At 39.8% G+C, this 21,390-nt stretch overlaps 1 protein-coding gene across 2 annotated transcripts in view; it reads left to right on the forward strand.

The window, feature by feature from the left end:
• The window catches only part of gabra3 (gamma-aminobutyric acid type A receptor subunit alpha3), a 322,972-nt gene that overhangs the window by 125,401 nt on the left and 176,181 nt on the right, over nt 1-21,390 (forward strand). For both annotated transcript variants that reach the window (XM_087301935.1, XM_087301936.1), the window contains exon 4: nt 10,870-10,937. In XM_087301935.1, the coding sequence (XP_087158061.1) occupies nt 10,870-10,937 (68 nt within the window). The remainder of the gene's footprint in view (nt 1-10,869; nt 10,938-21,390) is intronic.

Here is a 21,390-nt window from a genome sequence, read left to right on the forward strand (position 1 = left end):
GAAATTACTCATCTTTTCTCGCCACTGTAATGTTTATCAATAGCAAAATCTGTCTGAAATCGCAGAGCAGCACTCTCCGGAGATCACTTACAAAACCTTATGCTTCATATGTTATAGATCTGGGGTGAAAATAAATAAGAAGTCATGACCGCTGCTGTGATGGTGCGTCAGGCTTGCCAAGTCTGTGTTTTTCCCTTGGTACTAGGCTATGTTTGACCACTTGCTGCAAGTGACTTTTATTTTAATTTTTGTGGGTTAAAGATGCAGTGTGTAGGGTTGACCTAGTGGTTGAAATAGGTATTGATGTCCGAATTCTTAATAATGTAGCTTTTTTTTGTTTGTTTTCCAACCAGCACACATACATACACGTTGCCAGATCAATTAGCCATTTGGGCTAGTTTAGGTGGGCATTTGGGATAGTTTTGGCCCACTTTGCTTAGCCATTTGGTCTAGTTTAATTAGTAATTTGGGACAGTTTTGGGCTAGTTTCATTTCCCATTTGGGCTAGTTTGTTTGACCATGTGGACTAGAAATGTTGGCCATTTATGTTAGTTTTGAGCTAGATTGACTGCCCATTTGGGCTAGTTTAATTGGACATTTAGGCTTTTTTTTGGACTGGTGTAATAGGTCATTTGGGCTAATTTGATTAGTAATTTTGGCTAATTTTATTAGCCATTTTAGCTAGTTTAATTAGCCATTTGGGCTAGTTTTGGGCTAGTTTGATTGGTCATTTGGGCTAGTTTAATTAGCCATTTGGGCTAGTTTTGGACTAGTTTGATTGGTCATTTGGGCTAGTTTAATTAGCCATTTGGGCTAGTTTTGGGCTAGTTTGATTGGCCATTTGGACTAGTTTAACTAGCATTTTGGGCTAGTTTTGGACTAGTTTGATTAGCCATTTTAGTTAGTTTGATTTTGCCATTTGGGCTAGTTTGATTGGCCATTTGGGTTAGTTTAGTTAGCAATTCTGGCTAGTATAATGGCCTATTTGGGCTCGTTTTTTGGCTAAAGGAAGTCCTATTTGTACCAGTTTGACTGACCATTTGGGCTAGTTTAATTGGCAATTTAAGCTAGTTTTGGGCTAGTTTGACTGGAAATTTGGGCTAGTTTTGGGACAGATTTGGGCTAGTTTGACTGATATTTAGGATAGTTTGATTGAAAATTTGGGCTAGTTTGAGGCAAGTTTAATTGACCATTTTGGCTAGTTTTATTAGACATTTGGGCTAGTTTTAAGCTAACTTGATTGGCCATTTGAGATAATTTGATTAGCAATTTAGGCTAGTTTTGATTGACCATTTGGGATAGTTTTGGGTTAGTTTGATTGGCCGTTCGGGCTAGTTTGACTGGACATTTGGGCTAGATTTGGGCTAGTTTGACTGAATATTTGGGATGTTTTGATTGAACCTTTGGGCTAGTTTGAGGCTAGTTTGATTGGAAATTTGAGCTTGTTTTGGGCTAACCTGGTTGGTTGTTTGGGCTAATTTTATTAGTAGTTTGGGTTAATTTAATTGGTCATTTGGGGTAGTTTGATTTGATTTGCCATTTGGGCTTAGTTATTTGGGCTAGTATGATTAGTCACTTGGGATAGTTTGATTGGACAACTGGGCTAGATTTGGGCTAGTTTGACTGGGCATTCAGAAAAGTTGGATTGAACATTTGGGCTAGTTTGAGGCAAGTTAAGTTTGATTGACTATTTTGTCTAGTTTGATTGGACATTTCAGCTAGTTTTAGGCTAGCGTGATTAGCTGTTTAAGCTAGTTTTGATTACCTATTGCTGGTTTTGTTGTAAACACCCAACAACCCTGCGGTGCTCCCACAGATTGCTCTCACAAACAGGAGCCAGCATGCCTGACGATTGAGCCTTACATTTTAAACCACTCTCTAATGTTTATGTTTGTAATGTTTATAATATTTGCTAATTAAAAACCACCTCATGTGGATCTTTGTAACTGTGAATATGCATATCATTTCGGAGGCTGATACTGAACTAGAGGTTTCATTTTTGGTTGTGTCGACACAGATCGAGACAGCCTTCAAGACTGAACCTAAATATTCATTTATTTATTTTTTTCCAAATACAATGAGGTGTAATTGGGTAAACTGGTTGTGCGGCTGGTTATAGAGACCAAAACAAAGTCATTCCAACACGTAGCACACATTTTTAAAAGAGAATAATTGACTTGAGCGTTGTTTTTTTACATAAACAAATGTTCACTTATCATGTTTCCTAAATATCTGCATACATATTATGGTATTTTTATGCTTTCGATTTGTCCAAAACCTACACACAGCACCTTTCAAGTTTTGACATATTGTATTAATTGTATTTATATGGTTGCGTTTAATTATGTTAATCTACCAAATTTATATTCCACCAATGATTAAAAGCTGTGCTAGGATGATAAAAAGAGTAGGGAAGGAGAGATGACAGAATCTGTGTGCAGCTGTTTTTGTTTCTATGGTAACAGATTACCAGGACCCTCCAGGATTGTTGCTAAATAATAACTAGAAAAAAAAGTGTACGTACAGTATTCTAGAGAAGAAAGACGGTGGATTACAATTTGATTAGGAATATTTGAAATGTTTATTTTGGATTTTTCCTTCAACCCCATTACGTTTTTAACTGGATGGCACATGGCAGTCACATGAGAGACACCCTGCCAGCTATGCTGTCAATCTTAAAGTCCCCCAGAAGTGCTTTGAAATGTGCATTTTTATTTGATGTTTGACATACTTTCAACTGAAACATGAAGACAGAGTGGGATGTAGAGAAGTCCCCCCCTTTTAAAAAAAAATTAAAAATAAAAAAAGCAGCCAACTGCATTTGGTTTAGATCACAGCTCAGACTTAAAACAGCCACAGTGTCTGACTGGCCATTTCTATTCTGTAAAACACAGCTTCCTGTGCAGTTTAAATGGGCCCAATATGTTTTGTGGTCCATGCCAATTTGTGAATATGATCTGGGTCTTTCTGGGCTGAACCATGTACCTGCATACTGTGGGGGTTCCTTTGACATTAGCGTGAAACCAGACTTAAGCCACATCTAAGGAAATCATATTTGGTGAATCTGTATCCCTTATATAGTACTGTTCACCAAATAAAAACTGGCACTGTGTGTAAAAGATTTCATTTTGAATCTCCTAGTTCCCTGTGTATTGACTGTGTGTGCGCGTGGGCAATTATTTTCCACCTAGGGGCTAGTAATGGAGAGGTGCAGTGCACAGCATGTTTCAAAAAGACCAATAAGAAGATTAACACAGTGTTGTTTGCTGTTTATTATTATATATTTGCGAGTGTTTTGGTGAATCCTTGAATCCAAACTCTCTTTGACAAGTAAAAAAAATTGCCAATTTCAGCATCCGAAATAGCGTTTAGAAATACTTGAGAGGGATTGAGGGATTTTTGAAAAATTGGCCATATGCATTTGTTTAATTGGACATTTGGGCTAAGTTGATAGGACAATTGGGCTATTTTAATTGCCCACTTGGGCTAGTTTTGGATTAGTTTGACTGAACATTTTGGCTAGATTTGGGCTAGTTTGATTGCCCATTCGGGTTAGTTTAAATGTCCATTTGTGCAAGTTTAAATGGTCATGTGGGCTAGTTTTGGGCTAGTTTAATTGGCTATTTGGGCTAATTGGATTGAAAATTAGGCTAGTTTGACTGCCTTTTGGGCTAGTTTTGGGCTAGTTTGAATGGACATTTGAGCTAGTTGAATTGGATATTTGAGCTAGTTTGACTGCCTATTTGGGCTAGTTTTGGGCTAGTTTGACTGAACGTGGGTTAGTTTTGGGGTAGGTTGGATTGGTCATTTGGGCTAGTTTTGGGCTAGTTTGATTTGCCATTTGGGCTAGTTTAAATAGTTATGTGGGCTAATATTAATTTAGTTTAAATGGCCATTTGGGCTAGTTGGATTTGAAAATTAGGATAGTTTGATTGCCCATTTGGGCTAGTTTTGGGCTAGTTTGACTGGACATTCAGGCTAGTTTTGGGCTAGTTTGATTGTCCAGTTGGTGTAGTTTGATTGAACACTTGAGTTAGTTTCATTGTCATTTTGGGCTATTTTGGGCTAGTTTGATTATCTATTTGCACTAATTTGATAAACCATTTGGGCTAGTTTAATTGTTTATTTGGGCTAGTTTGTCCATTTGGGCAAGTTTGATTGGCCATTTGGGCTAGTTTGATAGTTCATTAGTGCTAATTTGATAAGCCATTTGGGCTAGTGGGATGGAGTAAATTTGAGCTAGTTTGAGTGTCCATTTGTGCTTGTCTGATTGGTCATTTGGGCCAGTTTTGGCATAGATTAACTGGCCATTTAGGCTTGTTTGATAGGCTCTTTGGGCTAATTTTGTGCCAATTTGATTGGACATTTGCGCTAATTTTGGGCTAGTTTGATTGGACATTTGCGGTAATTTTGGGCTAGTTTGATCGGCCATTTGGGCTGATATGATTGGACATTTGGGCTAGTTTTGACCGGCCTTTGTGTTGGTTTTGTTGTGAAAACCTGACAACCCTGCGGTGCACCCACAGATTGCTGTCTTTAGTCATCATGAAGCTGATTGGTTCCCCTTATCAAGTTGGGTTCAGAGCATTGACGTTAAATGTTGGCTCCTGAGCATTGATGTAGTCTAGCACATTAACTACTGTAGTGTATGAGTGTACATTAGTGTCCTAATGACATCTACAGAAATGTTGCACAGAAGCCCATCAGACCGTCTCCCACTGTGCGCGTTTTCTCTGCTCCACAGAGGTCTCACAGAGAGAATCCCCAGTGACCTCTGAAAGTACAGAGCCTAAATTGTGCGCCCAGCGGTGGGCAGTCACAAATCAAGTTGTATGTTTTTTTTGATTAATGAGCGAAGTCACATTGGCGCACCGAGAGCGATGTGTGGTGGAGCTGGACGCTTTCCATCGCCTCTGCCGCCGGAGTCCTGCTGTCTCCAGCGTTTTGGCTGCTCTCCAGTCACCTCTCTCTAGCTCTAAATCTGCCCATTTCCACCCTGCTTTACATAGATGCTGATGTGTATTACAGCACTCATCAGATCAAAGTTGATAACTGGAACATGATGACTTACTTTAGCTGACATGAGGTGGTTAAATGCCAACAGCTCACTATACTTTTTTTTTTATAACTGCTTTATTACAATTTTATAATTGATATTATTATTAGCAATAGTAGTATGTGCCCACTGGAACACATGTACATAACCTCTTTTCACTTTCACCCTGAAACACCGGTTACTGTGGTGCTGTTGCTAAAAGTCTTTACATTAAACTCCTCAACAACACAATCATCCATCCAAGTGTTCTTTCAAAGCAGGCACTATCTTGGAATTTGATGATATAGCTAATAATCAAACATAATGGCAGAACTACAAACCCAACATATTAAGCAAGCCTTTTCCATTGGGAAAATTGATTCCCTTTTCATGCGTACATGTGCTTTATAATTGCATATGCATGCACAAACAGCTAGAATGCAGGCTAAGGAAAAAAAATATGCTGAAAACAGTGGTGCAGCGGAATTGGTTGACTCTCTGGTATTTGAAAAGTCATTGATTTCAGAAAAGATGGAAGTATGCAAAAAAAAAAGTGGTAATAAAACATACATACATGAGGAAAAACACCATGAGGGTTACAGCGATATATTTTGTGATCATCTGTAGCACAACCTCTTAGCATTCCAAATAGTTTCTATTGAGTATGTAACTCTGGTTCTGTGGGTGAGGACAGATATCCTGACACGATTGGAAATACCTCCAGCCTGACAGTGTTGTGTTTAATTAAAGCAATTCTGCAGGGACACACTAAGGTAAAATGAGCGGACATAGAGTCACCAATGACATAGAAAGACATCTTTGTAATTGCATCCTCAATTCTACCGCTAAATAAAAAAAAAAAATCAGTGTACATGTATCTGAGACAGTCCTTTTAATGGGAACTCATTGCATCATGAGCTGCCCCAATACACCATTGTGCAAAATGCAACCCAGGCTCATTCTGAAAACACACCACTATACACATTTCTGCTGATCACGAAATACATTCCAGGAGTTTTGATTTCGTGAATCCTCCAAATGCCCCTCTGCATGCTTTTTGAGATCTCAAGTTTCTCTCACAAGTGCCGTTCATGCTTCTTCTACTCGTGTAAATCCACTAGAGACTGCTGTCGATTGACCGACTGACCGACTGACTGAACGAATGACTGACTGACTGATGGACTAACCCACCCTCCTCCTTCCCTAAACCCGAACGACATGTTTTAAAAATTAATCTAAAATTATTAAAGCCCTCGCCGGATTTTTACCACATTTTCAGATTTTACCACATTTTCACCCTGATATTTTTTTGTTTATTTTATTTTTTGGGCTTCTGTTTTTGTCTCTCTGAAACCGTTCTTTGCCGAACTCAAATCCCGGCATCATAGTCAGCCCCTCTCTGCGTCTCGAGTCCGCTGACGTAAATGGCTAGCTAACTGGACAAACAGTGGGAAAGCTGTGCACATGGTAATTGCGAAAAGGAATGGCATCATGGTACCCCATAGCGTTCATTTTAAAAGATGAAATGCAGCCAAACGTACTTCTTATTACATAATTCACAATCTCCAGAAACTTCCGTAGGGCTACATTTTCAGAATGAGCTTGTGTTGGCAAAATGACTAACCAACAAAAGCTAATGAACGAAGGCTAACTTTTTTATGGTCCATTTGACTGAAGAGACTGTACTTCAATTTTTTAAAAACAGGGCTTCCCACACTTCAGCAGAGGTGTTGATCATGGACAGGATGGATATCCATAGGAGAAATGCTGCCTTCTAAAACATGAAACATGGCAGGTCTAGCAAGACAGCCTTTTCAGGGCTACTAGAAAAAAATGAGCACACAATGTTGTGGTATGACACCCGCTAAGGGGGCTTGCCCTGAAGCTACTGAACATCTCAGTGGTAGGGCTGATTTTAACTGTTTTGACGCCATGAAATGACCTACTGGCAGGAAACCAACAACCTTCTTGACTGGGGGACTGATTGAAAAGACAGCGCCTGGTCTTTGTAGCTGGACCAAACAGCCCAAAACAACCTCTTTTGCCCCTAGTGAACTACGAGAAGTGGGTGGACGCCATGCTTCAGTAGTGGTGTTGTGCAGAAAAATGGATGAAGAATCTCCTGGAAACTCACAGAGAACGGGACGGGTTTAATTCTATCAAGCTAAAGATACCATCACCACCATACCATCAGATCTTTGAATGCTTCGAGAACTTCCTCTAAACTTCATGTTTTGGCTCATTTGGAAACACAACTGAAACCGTACCTTATTGAGCCAACATAATAGGGGAAAGAACAGCTGTTTTAGGTATGGAAGGCAAGGTCTGTGGTGCCTTTTAACATCCACAGGAGTTAATCAATTGCCCTCGTTTGTCTTATTGAGCAGAGTAGCTTGCTACGCATGGAAAAATGCCATGGACTAGTTTGATTGTCCATTTGGACAGATTTGATTGACCAAGTAGGCTAGTTTGTGCCTAGTTTGATTGTCCATTTGCACTAGTTTGATTGGACATTTAGACTAGTTTGATCGGCCATGTGGGATAGTTTTAGACTAGTTTGATTGGCCATTAGGCTTGTTTGACTGGCCATTTGGGCTAGTTTGGGGCTAATTTTATTGGAGGTTAGGCTAATTTGATTGGCTGTTTAAGCTAGTTTTGGGCTAGTTTTATTGTCCATTTGATCTAGTTTGATTGGACACGTTTTGACATTTGTGCTAGTTAGATCAGCTACCCAATTGAACTATTTTGATTGCCTAGTTTTGGGATAGTTTGATTGGCCATTAGACTTGTTTGATCAGCCATTTGGGCTAGTTTGGGGCTAATTTGATTGGAGATTAGGCTAGTTTGATTGGCCGTTTAAGCTAGTTTTGGGCTAGTCCGATTGGTCATTTTGGGCTAGTTTTGGGCCAGTTTTATTGTCCATTTGAGCTAGTTTGACTGGACAAGTTTTGACATTTGTGCTAGTTAGATTAGCTAGCAAATTGAACTATTTTGATTGCGTAGTTTTGGGATAATTTGATTGGCCATTAGACTTGTTTGATTGGCCATTTGTGCTAGTTTGTAGCTAATCTGATTGATGATTAGGCTGGTTTGATTGGCCGTTTAAACTAGTTTTAGGCTAGTCTGATTAGCCATTTTGGGCTAGTTTGATTGGTCATATGGGCTAGTTTTGGGCTAGTTGTATTGTCCATTTGAGCTAGCTTGATAGGACAAGTTTTGAAAATTGGGGTAGTTAGATTAGCAAGCCAATTTAACTTTTTTGATTGCCTTGTCTTTGAATAGTTTTATTGGCCGTTAGGCTTGTTTGATCAGCCACTTGGGCTAGTTTTGGTCTAGTCTAATTGGCCATTTGAGCTAACTTTGGGCTAGTTTGATTGGACATTTTGACTAGTTGTTGGCTAGTCTGATTGGCCCTTTGACCTAGTTTTGAGCTAGTATAATTGGGCTAGTTTGAAAGTCATGACGTGGTCAAGTAGGGTTACCCATACTCAAAATTTGTGCACAATAGACAGCACTTACACAATTTGAACACACCTGGAGCAGTGTGCAGTCATTGTTGTGGTAGTTGGGGGATCCATGCTTTGCTCAAGGGACATCAGACTGGTATTTAAGACTGGTAAGAGTGTTGGTTATTCTACAACACAGACTCAAACCTGCAACCTTTCAATCACAATTCCAACACCCTAACTACTAGACCACGACTACCCCGAATGCTAACTTAGGTTGGTTAACTGAGGTTAAGACCTCAGCAACTTCAAGCTGACAGAAACCATTCATAGTGTTTCAACAACTTTGATGAATGGTTTTGATCCACTTCAGATGTTGACTTGTTTAACACAAGACACTTTTTATGATTCCTCTGTGTAAAATAACCTTAATTTGCCTACCTTGTATGCTAACACACCAGTTAAGTCCCCAAGTCAACAGAGTTCAGGACTGTGTGTGTTTCTTTCTTACTCTGTGTGAAAACATCCCAACCTCCAACTCCTCAGAGCAGACTGAAAAACACTCCAGAGCAAACCTCCGGGTCTGGCATGAGATCATTGCTTGCTAACACAACGGGATCTGCTCGCATGCAGTTGAGGAAATGCCAATCTGCTCCAGCTATAAAGCTGCCACCAATCTAGCATACAGACCCCAATGACAGTAATCCAAACCTGAGGCCCAAACCAGGGGGTGCAGCCACCCGATTTTCTTTGCTCAAGGAGAAAGGCATGTGTGGATCGCAAACATTCTATAAGAAGTTGCTTCCATTTTTCATTCATCCAAACTGCAAACAAATACACCAAAATGTACCAATAGTTATGCTGGTAACACTAAAGATTCAAAAATATCAAATATTTTCAATTAAAATATAAAAAAAAAACTGCATTGCATAATTTTGGATTTACCAACTTTACATTTAGCTTTTTATTCATTTAAATTATGAGCACCAAACAGATGTTAGTATTCCCGGAGACACGACTATGACATTTTTGTGGGGTCAATGACGCAACACAGAACGTGTAGTGAATTGTTGCCTTTACATGTCTATGAATTAATGTTCTCTGGGCCCTATCATACACCCGGCGCAGTGTGGCGCAAGATGCAACGCAATAGTCTTTTGGTAGTTTCATCTTGGCGCAAGAGTGGTTTTGAGGCGTTGCGCTACGCTGTTTAAATAGCAAATGCATTAGCGCTCATTTGTGCGCCCATAGACATTCTGGTCTAAAAAGGGAGGTGTTCTGAGGCGGACCGCTGGCGCGTTGCTATTTTGAGAAACTATAATAGATTTTTCATTAGACCAAAACTAACCCGGTCTAAACTCCGGCGCAGAGTTGCACCTCGCTTACACACTGCTTAATACACACAAGAGAGCAATAGGCAAATATCTTTACATATGAAAAAATGTAAATATTAAGGATATATATAGAATATAATAAGAATAGATATAGGATATAAATATAAAGGATTAAAATATTACAAAACATATTATTTTCTAGCCTACATAAATATGAAAAATCACTGCTTTTATGCCTTCTTCATCTCAGGAGGCTTTTTCAGTTCATTCATAACAATTTGCTTTTGTATAATGTTATTATTATTAGCAGTATTATTTATTACATCCATATTTATATTTGTTTTATTAAAAACAAGCTTAGATTTGTCCACCTGTCAGGTTTTAGACCATATGGGGCACAGCATGTGTTTTAGGATATAACTCAGGTTTTTGAGCACATTTTGTTATTATTGTTCATTTATTCGTTTGCTAGAAATTAGAACTGAATTTAGAAATAGTTTTGAAACGAATATTTGCGCTTAACAAACAAAAGTATTTATTTATAGACTAATTGATGTCTGTGCGTAAAGGTTTCCCTATCCAAGAGTGAAAGTGAAAGTAGATCCATTATCTCTCATTCTCACGCAGTAGATGCTCTGTTTAACAGTTTTCTGTTAAAACACTGTTAACTGTTAACTGTTTGCTAGTGAAATGCTCAGTTTTTCCACTTAGACTTACTTTGCTTCCTGTAAATAGCGAATGCGCTCTTGGCGTGATGCAGCTGACTCTTAAAGGTAATGGGAGATGAGACTCTGATTGGTTTATTCTCAAAACACACCTATAACTCATTAAGAAAATAAACTCAACCCTTTTAGACCATGCGCCACGGTGCAAGGCAGATTTCCCGTCCTTAAATTAGCAAAAACGCGTCCTGACACGCCCTGAAAGCGTTTGCGCCCTGCGTTTTGCGTTTTGCGCATGGACCGTCAAAATAGAGCCCTCTGTGTTTATTTAATATGTCTCTTATATAATACTTATTTTTGTTCTTATACCCATTCTGTTTTTGTCCAAGCAGAAAGTGTGACTGAGGTGAGGACAAACATCTACGTGACAAGCTTCGGACCAGTATCAGACACCGATATGGTATGTGTATTCTTACTATTGCTTTATTTTAAAAGTGGTCCCAATTTTCATATTTACTTGTGTCTTTCCACACATGGTAAATGGATTTGTGTGTGTACAGGTTCACCAACTTCGAATGTCATCACTCAGTTGAATGGGCGTTATCAGTGGTTATCGGCTGTTATCATCCATCCACATGGCTAATCAGCTAAACAAACAGAGAAGACTCCAGATCCAGATCTGTTTTTACATTACTGTGACGGCTGGGTTTAAGGTTGGAGTGTGGGTTGACGTTAATGAAATACGATGAATAGGAAATTTCATTAATAATATAAATAATTATTGTGGTTAATCAGCTAAGCTAATAGAAAGGCTCCAGATCCAGATCTGTTTTTACATTACGGTGACGGCTGGGTTTAGGGTTGGGGTAGACGTTAATAAAACACAGTTATTGGGTAATTTAATAAATAATATAAATAATTATTAACTTCTGGCCACAGCCATATGTGATCTATAGCTGATTAACCATGTGGATGAATAATACCTGCCTTCTGAGCCTACTAGTAGGCGTAGAAGACCCCTACTGCCCTATATATATATATATATATATATCAGCTGAGAACCACTGATAGCGCCCAATCAATCGACTGATAACATTTGAATTAACTGACAGGTTTATATGGTTTACATGGACACAAAGTTGTATAATGGCATGGATATGACCTATTAATACTTATTCATAGATATATACACTAGATATTGCATAGGGACCCTGAGCATGCGTCAATAGCGCCGCCACATTGGTACAGCGCTCCCAGGACAAATGTCATTCAACCGCACTAGTCAAAACAGTGTTATTACGTGAAGATGCTGGACTTTAGCGCTGTCTACGGGTGTAGTAACGAGCAAACAAAGAAAACAAAGCACAAAGGCAGAACATTTCATAGGTGATATTAAGTTTTTTCTGTTTTTGTATGTTCTGAACTTTTGTGCTAATCAGGTAACGTTATTGATGATAACAGTCACTTACTGCATTCACCATACGGCAAAGCAGCTCCAACTCGCACTAAACACTCGGCTTATGCTAGTTTTGTTGAATAAAATCCGCAAACAATGCAAAAGAAATATGACAACGAGATGCTGCGCTGCCAGAAACTTGTATTTTTGTCGGCTAACGTTAGGGAAAGTGTCGTTCGGGGGATTCATTCTCAAACGAATCGCTCCCTCCGTCAATATGAGAAGTGAAAGCAGGAGAGGAGCTGTGTTTCAGGATCAAATTTAACAAGGAGGGTGAATAGTACATTTCTGTACACACAAACACAAGCTTTTTGTCAGGAATGCCCGTGCGGTCACTGATCCATCAATGTAGAAAAGTGATGTAAAATTATAATTTTCGTAATTAGAAAAAAAAAATTACATACTAACATCCAGGAAAACTCCCGATCACAGATATATGTGTTTATGTGTATATCTCTGGCTTTGCATGGCCACAGTCCTCCACTGTACCTTGGTCCCGCATTCATTTCAAGGAGCGCTACCCTGTAGCAAGATGGCGGCGCTATTGACGCATTCTGTCCAATAGACAACAATAGGCCAGGCGACATCTAATGTATATTTCTATGAGACTTATTAAGGAGATTTACAGAAACTCAACTCAACTAATGTTTATAAATCATACTTACTTCATCATATGAACTGTATAATTTGCCACAGGTTTTCTTTGAGGGTTGGATTTAGGGGAAAGGCAATATAATAAGCTGATTTTTTTTATATATATAATACATTATGTCTATGAATTGTTCTCAAAAACAATGTACAGTATACAGATATGTGTTTATTACATATTATGCTTCAACTAAGTATGGTTGCACGTAGAACACAGCAAACTGTTAGCAGACAAATTCATGCAAGGAAAATGAGATGTTTTCATTGCCGCTGGATTTAATTTAGAAAGATTTGTTGTCAAACGTTCCACAGAGGAAGACGTAGCATCCTCCTTTATTTCCCTTTGTCCCAGTGAGTGTGTGAAACCGTGTTCCTTTATGGGCCTCATTGAAGAGAGAAGATAATTGGTTGCGAGGCTGCGCAGAGAAATGCATGCGTCTTAATCATACACACAATTGGCTCGGGTGTGCACGATGAATCACCACAGCGGTGCGGCAACACTTTGTATTTTGCGTGAGGCATCATTTTCTAATGGTGAGGGAGAAAACATCACAATCTGTCACATTATGCAGAGCATGAAACTATACTCAAAATTAGACCGCAACAATCACGATGGTTAATTTTAGCACAATTAACCTATAACGTGTATGCACAAGCAGTCCATTTTTAAATAGGACTTAGTAATTGTTTTACTTCAGAAAGTAGGACTGGTGCTCGGAAAGTCTACTTACTGTGAAGTTACATAATATCCATTGCATATAGAGGACATTGGGGATGTTTATTACAGGATCTAAGTCACAGTACAGTATAAGTGATCAACATTGACAACTTTTCAAGATGAGACACAGAATCATATGATATGCATCCTAAGTTCATTTATTCATTTTCTTGTCGGCTTAGTCCTGCTATTAATCTGGGGTTGCCACAGCGGAATGAACTGCCAACTTATCCAGCAAGTTTTTATGCAGCAGATGCCCTTCCAGCTGCAACCCATCTCTGGGAAACATCCACACACATTCACACACACACTCATACACTACGGACAATTTAGCCTATCCAATTCACCTGTACCGCATGTCTTTGGACTGTGGGAGAAACCGGAGCACTCGGAGGAAACCCATGTGAAGGCAGGGAGAACATGCAAACTCCACACAGAAAAGCCAACTGACCCAGTAGAGGCTCGAACCAGCGACCTTCTTGCTGTGAGGTGACAGCACCACCTACTGCGCCACTGCATCGCCCATAGTAAAACTAAATAATCTTTTTTTTTATTATTATTATTATTATTATTATTATAAGACAATATAACAAGATTCGAAGGAAGACTACTTTCAAAACATTTAATAACTTTCTTTTTGTTTTGCTTGCTCAAATGTCTCTAAAGCGACAGCACTGTTGCAATTGACCATGCTGATGATGCCAAATTTGTTGGGGAAATCCAATGGGAAAACTTTTGGTAGCGGCTCCATAAATGAAGCCAATGATGATGTCAATACTACACCTCTGATTCCGTCAGCAGGAGTGTGAACACCTCCAGATAAAATGATCAGGTGAAAAGTGCATCACATTCTAACTGCCACAGCAACACAATGCAGGAACCAAAACATGCTGCACTGGTTGTGCCTCTGTCTTCTTATTAAGTCTTCACGCCACAGATAGTAAGTTGAAGATGAATCATAAGAACATGAAGGGCTCTCTTGCAGGATGCGATATTCTCATTTCAAGGCACAGATCAAAGATAATGAGTGCTCTTTATCAGTTAGAGCAAGCTAGTGGGCTTTAAAGAGTTCTTCCCAGTCAAATTCTGGGCTGGTAACACCACAATATATCCTGTATATAACTTAGGATGCGGCGAGGCAGTGGCGCAGTAGGTAGTGCTGTCGCCTCACAGCAAGAAGGTCGCTGGGTCGCTGGTCTTAAAGTCTCAAGCTCAATATATTTCAGGTTTCATTTTAAAAGTGACTGTTTTACGTATAATATATTAGAGTTTTAATATACTTGAGTGCAGGAAAGTCCAGGTTCTATGAATGAATAAATCAATGAATCTATCAAGTCGACCAACCCACCAGCCAAACAACCCAACAACCAGCCAACCAACAACTGAGCCTAAATTTCAACTAATAAATATTAGTCTACAACTGTACTTGTATAATAATGCATTATGAGTACTGCAGTTGATCAATCGATCAGTCAATCAATCAATCAATCAATCAATCAATCAATAAATCAATATATCAATCAATCAATCAATCAATCAATCAATCAATCAATCAAACAATCCCAAATATCAACCCTACATTTGAACATATATAAGAATGCATTATGAATACTGGATTAGATCAATCAATCAATCAATCAATCAATCAGTCAGTCAGTCAGTCAGTCAGTCAGTCAGTCAGTCAGTCATTCAGCCAACCAGGCAAGTAACCAACCAATCAACCAGTCAGTCAGACAACCTACCAACCAACCAAGCAACCAACCAAGCAAGCAAACGACCAATCAGTCTTAAATATCAACTCTACATCTGACCATGTGTAATAACGCATTATAAATTTCGCAGTTGGCAACTGGTCCCACAGTTCTCATACGGTGGAATCGTGACATATTTTTATACAGCTGGTGTACATTCTCCTCTCTGACTGTTATGCCATCATCATTTTCATTGTGCTGAGAATAACAGTCCACAATAAGTGATTTGTTGTCTCTATGTGGCGTCTCATCAACCCCCCATGATTTCAAGTCATCGAGTTTGCATATGGGAACATCAGTGCCGAGTCTAACAACATCACAAAAATGGAGGATTCACACAAACTGGTGGAAAATACAGGCTCTATGACGAGATCCTGTGAGTACTGAGAATCATAGAGACACACGGGTGCTGGCCGACAGACCATACATCAGATGATAGCAGTGCTAAATGATGCCTCCGGAGGAATCATTTAAAAACCAAATGCCACACCGTGATGTTCAGTTTTCAGGGTGGCCTGGCAATGTCAAATCATACCTTGAGAAAAATTGGGGAGTGTTATGGGAGTTATATTTTTAGTGCCCCTCGTTAACTGCAATTATGTCCCACACAAAACTGGAAAGAATAATTCAGTTTAATTCTTTTTTATTCCTTTGCCGCTTTTACAATGTAGATTGTGTCAAAGCAGCTTAACATATAAGTAGTAAATTAGTAAATGGAATCTGTGTCAGTCCAGTTTTCAGAGTTCAGAGAAGTTTAGTTGAGTTAAGTTCAGTGTGGCTTCATTTTCACTGCTGAAAGTCCAAACACTGAAGAGCAAATCCATCGATGCGTAGCTCCACAAGTTCGAACCAAGCAAGCCAGTGGCATCAGTGACGAGGAACAAACTTTACCAATTGACAGAAGTGAAGTAAAAAAGCCTTGAGAGAAACCAGGCTCAGTTAGGCACGACCATTTCTGCTCTGGCCAAACTTGTGGAAAGCTACAATCTAAGCGCCGGAGGCTGGAAAACGCTGGATGTCCATTGTGGAGAAGCTGCAGGTGTGAATAGGTCACCGGCAGTTGTTCAGGCTGATCCACGGAATCAATGTGGAGACTCATCTGCCACTTGCGTCCACTCCTCCACGACCACCAAATCATCTGCTCAGGATATGACCTGGTCCAGGACTGTGGAGACCTTGGGATAATGAAAAAAAGACTTGCATAAGCGTAAATGGCTACAGTCTGGGTGACGGAGGCAAAAATACTTGATGTTCATTGTGGAGAATCTGCAGGTGTAGGTCACCGGCAGTTGTTCAGGCTGATCAATGGTATCAATGTGGAGACTCGTCTGTCACTGGGGTCTTTCAGGAATCTCATGCTCGCCACTCCTCCACAACCACCAAATAATCTTCTCAGGATAGAGCCTGGTCCAGGATTGTGGAGACCTTGGGATAATGAAAAACAGACTAGCATAACCGTAGATGGCTATAGTCTAGGTGCCGGAGGCTGGAGAATGCTGGACTTCCATTGTGGAGAAGCTGTAGGTGTGAGTAGGTCACTGGCGGTTGTTCAGGCTGATCCACGGGATAAATGTGGAGACACGTTTGTCACTGGGGTCTTTCAGGAATCTCATGCTCGCCACCCCTCCACAACCACCAAATAATCTTCTCAGTATACAGCCTGGTTCAGGATTATGGAGACCTTGGGATAATGAAAAACAGACTAGCATAACCGTAGATGGCTATAGTCTAGGTGCCGGAGGCTGGAGAATGCTGGACTTCCATAGTGGAGAAACTGCAGGTGTGAGTAGGTCACTGGCGGTTGTTCAGGCTGATCCACTGGATCAATGTGGAAACTCGTCTGTCACTGGGGTCTTTCAGGAATCAGTCTCATGCTCTCCACTCATCCACGACCACCACATCATCTGCCTTGGACACAGCCTGGTCCAGGATTATGGAGAGCTAGGGATAATAAAAAAAGACAAGCATAAGCGTAGATACTGTGACCGATCTCTTACACCTTAATCTACCCTTAAACCTGCCCTTACCACCAAACCTGTCCCTAACCCTACCTGTATCTCAGCTAAACAGCCCACTAAGTCTTCTGCAATACAATGCAAACACAATAAGTACATTGTCCCTAATTTTTGATGTAACTACTTTCTTGCCGGCAGCTAGTTCTCTGCAACTCTCACATGGTCGCCCACTGAAGCTAAGCAGGGCTACGCCTGGTCAGTACCTGAATGGGAGACCACATGAGAAAGCTAGGTTTCTGCCAGAAGTGGTGTTAATGAGACCAGCAACGGCACTCAACCTGAGGTCTGTGTGGGTCCTAATGCCCCAGTATATTGATGCGGACTCTATACTGCTCAGTGAGCGCTGACTTTTGGATTAGTTGTTAAACCGAGGTCCCGACTCTCCTTAGAAATAAGTCTCTGTCCATCATGGCCTCCTAACCTTCCCCATATCATAATTGGCTTCATCACTCTGTCTCTTGTCCATCAATCAGCTGGTGTGTGGTGTTCAGTCTGGTGCAATATGGCTGCCATCATATCATCCAGGTGGATGCTGCACACTCATGATGGATGAGGAGATTCCCTCCAAAAATGTGTAAAGCGCTTTGACTGTCTAGAAAAGTGCTATATTAATGTAGGGAATTATTTTTATACTACTTAATGTGACTAAGAATAAGATACCCAATACCCAAACTAACTTAACTTGTATTGGTATCTATACAGTATTTGGTATTAAGTGATCCCAATTCTATTTTTTTTACCTCTTCCCCTTGGCCCTTGAAACAGAGTGTGAAGCATGACCATAAGCATGAACAACATTATGAATGTATTGAAACATGCTGGTTCATTATAAAAAAAAGCCCAAAAACATTTACATTTGTGCAACAAGTTCAGCCATGTTGCTGTTGTAGCTGTGGAATTTTGATACCTCTTGGTTTCTAGTGTTGTCGTCAGTTTTAAGGGCTATCTAGCTCTTAAATATAAAGCCCAATGCCTTAAATATAAATAGTATTGGTACAGGGGTAAGGGGAAGGGCCAGGTAGTAGAATTAGGATTGGGCCTAAATCTTGGCTATCTATTTATTGTTTTTTATGATGATGCCAAAATAGTGTTTGCATTTGTGCAAGCAGTTTGTAAATCCGAACAGAAGACTAGTAAGTCTCTGTGTGACTGTTCCAGCACTGGCTCCATTTACCAGGTCATTACTCTCACTGCAGGTGAAGTCCTCTCAGATGAGCCCACCAGATCATTTTCCTCTTGGTCAAATGTTCTAGCAGCTTGGTGTTTTTATCTAAATTATATACTCTCCAGGTCTGATGTGACCTGTATGCGATATAAAAGCACACTTGTCCAATTTGTAGTGTACAGCATGTCCTAACTACAGGCGCCGGGGTGCAGCAACACATCTTTTTCATGTCAAAATAAGTTTTTGCCTTAACCATCCTGGACACAGATATACAACATTTCTACTTTAGAAGCATTTTCTACTTTTCTACAATTTTGAGGCAAAATAACAGCTTAGACTACTATGAAAATGACCACCTCAAGTACTGTTTATGTCCTTTATTTTGTGTTAAATGTTCCCAATGTGAATTTAAACACCATTTCACTTGACATTTATTACCATGTTACTTACGGCAAACTGAAAGTCACCCAGCCAATGTACTTTTAGTTAAGTTGAATAGGACAAATATGTATTAAAGGGCACCTATGATGAAAATCATCTTTTGTAAGCTGTTCGGGCAGAACTGTGTGGAGTATAGTGTGTCCACAGTTGTATTGTCATATCCAAATCCCTCCCATTTTGAGGCCCATCGCAACGTGATATAAAAATGGGGTTTCCGCACCCACCGAATTGATTGACAGCTGCGTATTAACATGTCTCCATAGTAATGCGTATAATCATATCAACAAGACAGGACGTGCACAAAGCAACTGGGTGTAAAAGATCTGTTGAGCACTCTGTGACCATCAGTCATCATCAAATAAGATCAAGAATGAGTTTTACAAGTTCAACGTGTTTAAATCAGTGCATGTTTGAATTAAATTACAGCATTTTTACCCTCTTTACTTTATCACTTCAGCGTGTGTGTATGTTTATGTGTGTGTGTGTGTCTGTGAGCATGAACTTTGTAACAACATTGTGTGTGACTCATCATTGCAGAAAGGCTTGAATTACATCCAAATACATCAAATAATCATTGGGAAAGTTCTTACTGTAGTATTTCTGACAAACGTAACATGAGATCTGCTTCATGTCTGTCACTGTGCTGTTTATCTGATGCAGCCGAGGCGGAGATTGAGGCACACTCTGACAGGCACATGGGAACGGTGGGCGGGGAGAACTAGTATTAAAGGCACAGGCAACAAAAGCAGCTACAGTGTGTTCCAAGCAGAAAATTTGTTGTTTTGAGCTGAAACTTTACAGACACACGTAAACAATCTTAAATCTTGAAAAAGAGGTAAAATAGGTGTCCTTTAATTAGATTATAACCCTGGTTATTTAAATGAATGGCTGGTATTTAAATGTTCCTCTTTGTGTTGCGTCGTATTTGGTGCAGACAGCAAAATTACTTGGTGCTGGAATCGTGGCGAGTAATGTGTAGTTAGGACACAATGTCAGTCACATTTTATCCTGTCTACACATGAGGTCAAAGTACAGGTGGTTCCTGTAATCCTATGTTCTGTATCATCTTTTCATATTCCCACACAAGCTCCTTCTAACATGTGTGCTTGTGATTTCAGTCCGTCTAGGTCTTCCTGCAATATAGATCTACTTCTTTCCTATGCAGTTGGACTCATTAGTCTAGCAAAGCACTTCTCTGTGGTATGAAGCATAATGCACAGCATCAGCATGGCCACCATCTATTTATGCACGATATGTGCCTCTTTTGACATTCAAAATAAAATCCCATTGCTGCCTTCAGTCTAAACATGCATTTCTGGAAATGACTCAGCAGTTTTAGGGTTTGGTTATTGTGTGCCTTAAAGAATTTCTTTGAAAGATTAAGCTGGATGGAATCCTTATATCACATGCCATATCAGAAACATTATAATCTTTGAAGCTACATATGCATGATGTGAGTGGCATGGTGGCTCAGTGGTTTGCACTGTCACCCCACAGCAAGAAAGTTGCTGGTTCGAGTCCCGGCTAGGTCAGTTGACTTTTCTGTGTGGAGTTTGCATGTTCTCCGTGTGTTGGCGTGGGTTTCCTTCGGGTGCTCCGGTTTCCCCCACAGTGCGCTATAGGTGAAGTGAATAAACTGAATTGGCCGTGGTGTATGTGTGTGTGGGAATGAGTGTGTATGGGTGTTTCCCAGTACTGGGTTGCAGCTGGAAGGGCATCAGCTGTGTTAAACGAATACTGGAAAAGTTGGCGGTTTATTCCACTGTGGTGACCTCTGAATAGAGACTAAGCCGAAAGAAAACGAATGAATACATGATATGCTATATTTAGGCTAGAACAGACTAGCAAGAAACTGTTTGCTTAACTTAGAACCTTCCAGCAAAGTTAATACTTTTCCCCTCGTATTCCTTATTTTTTTATTTATTTTAGGTAGTTCAAGTCCCCAGTTTGCATATTGGGAGCTGTTTCAACAGCTTGTGCAAATGTCAGATTCGCCTCAGATAACATTATCTGTTGTCAGGCTTTGTAGCAAATCTCTCTTATGATCCTGTTCATGCTTATCCAGATTTGTCACAGGCTCGTTGTTCACATCACTTTGTAGGGATTTGGCACCAGAGTGGGTCACAGAATATTTTATACTCATGTTCTGACTTTGCCAGTCTGGATGCTCTTGTTATATTGCCTTGTGACTGTATCATAGCATCTGTTTGCCTTTTTTTGGATTGCGTGGGTGGTCTTGCAATTAATACCGGAACCTGTGTTTGCTGATGCATGGCGTTAGTTTATTAAATCTGCAGATTTCATTTTTGTTTGATGATGTGTGTGGTTAATACAGCAGTATGTGTGGGAACACCAGTACAACTATGCCCAGGGATTAATCTTATAATGTCAACAGAGATACTATGTAGACCAGTCTTGGGATTTCAAGTATTATTAAGCTAACATTGCATCAATTTCACAAATTAATATTAAAGTAATGAGCTTGTTTATAGAAATGAGAAAGAAATTGAATACAAATCATATATGGTATGCTAGGACATAACTAGTTTTGTTTTCCTAGCTGTTTGCTTGAAGTAAATGATGTGTGTTTAATATAATAATGCCTCAGAGAGAGGGACATTTTGATCAAGAAGTTCATTTGACAGAAGATTTATATCTTTACATTACTTTTTTATTATTATTTTAGTATTGATTTGGTACTGCAGTACCACTCGTGACA

This window comes from Danio rerio, chromosome 21 (genome assembly GCF_052040795.2).
Source record: "Danio rerio strain M-AB ecotype USA chromosome 21, GRCz13ab, whole genome shotgun sequence".
In the NCBI taxonomy this organism is placed as follows: Eukaryota; Metazoa; Chordata; class Actinopteri; order Cypriniformes; family Danionidae; genus Danio; species Danio rerio.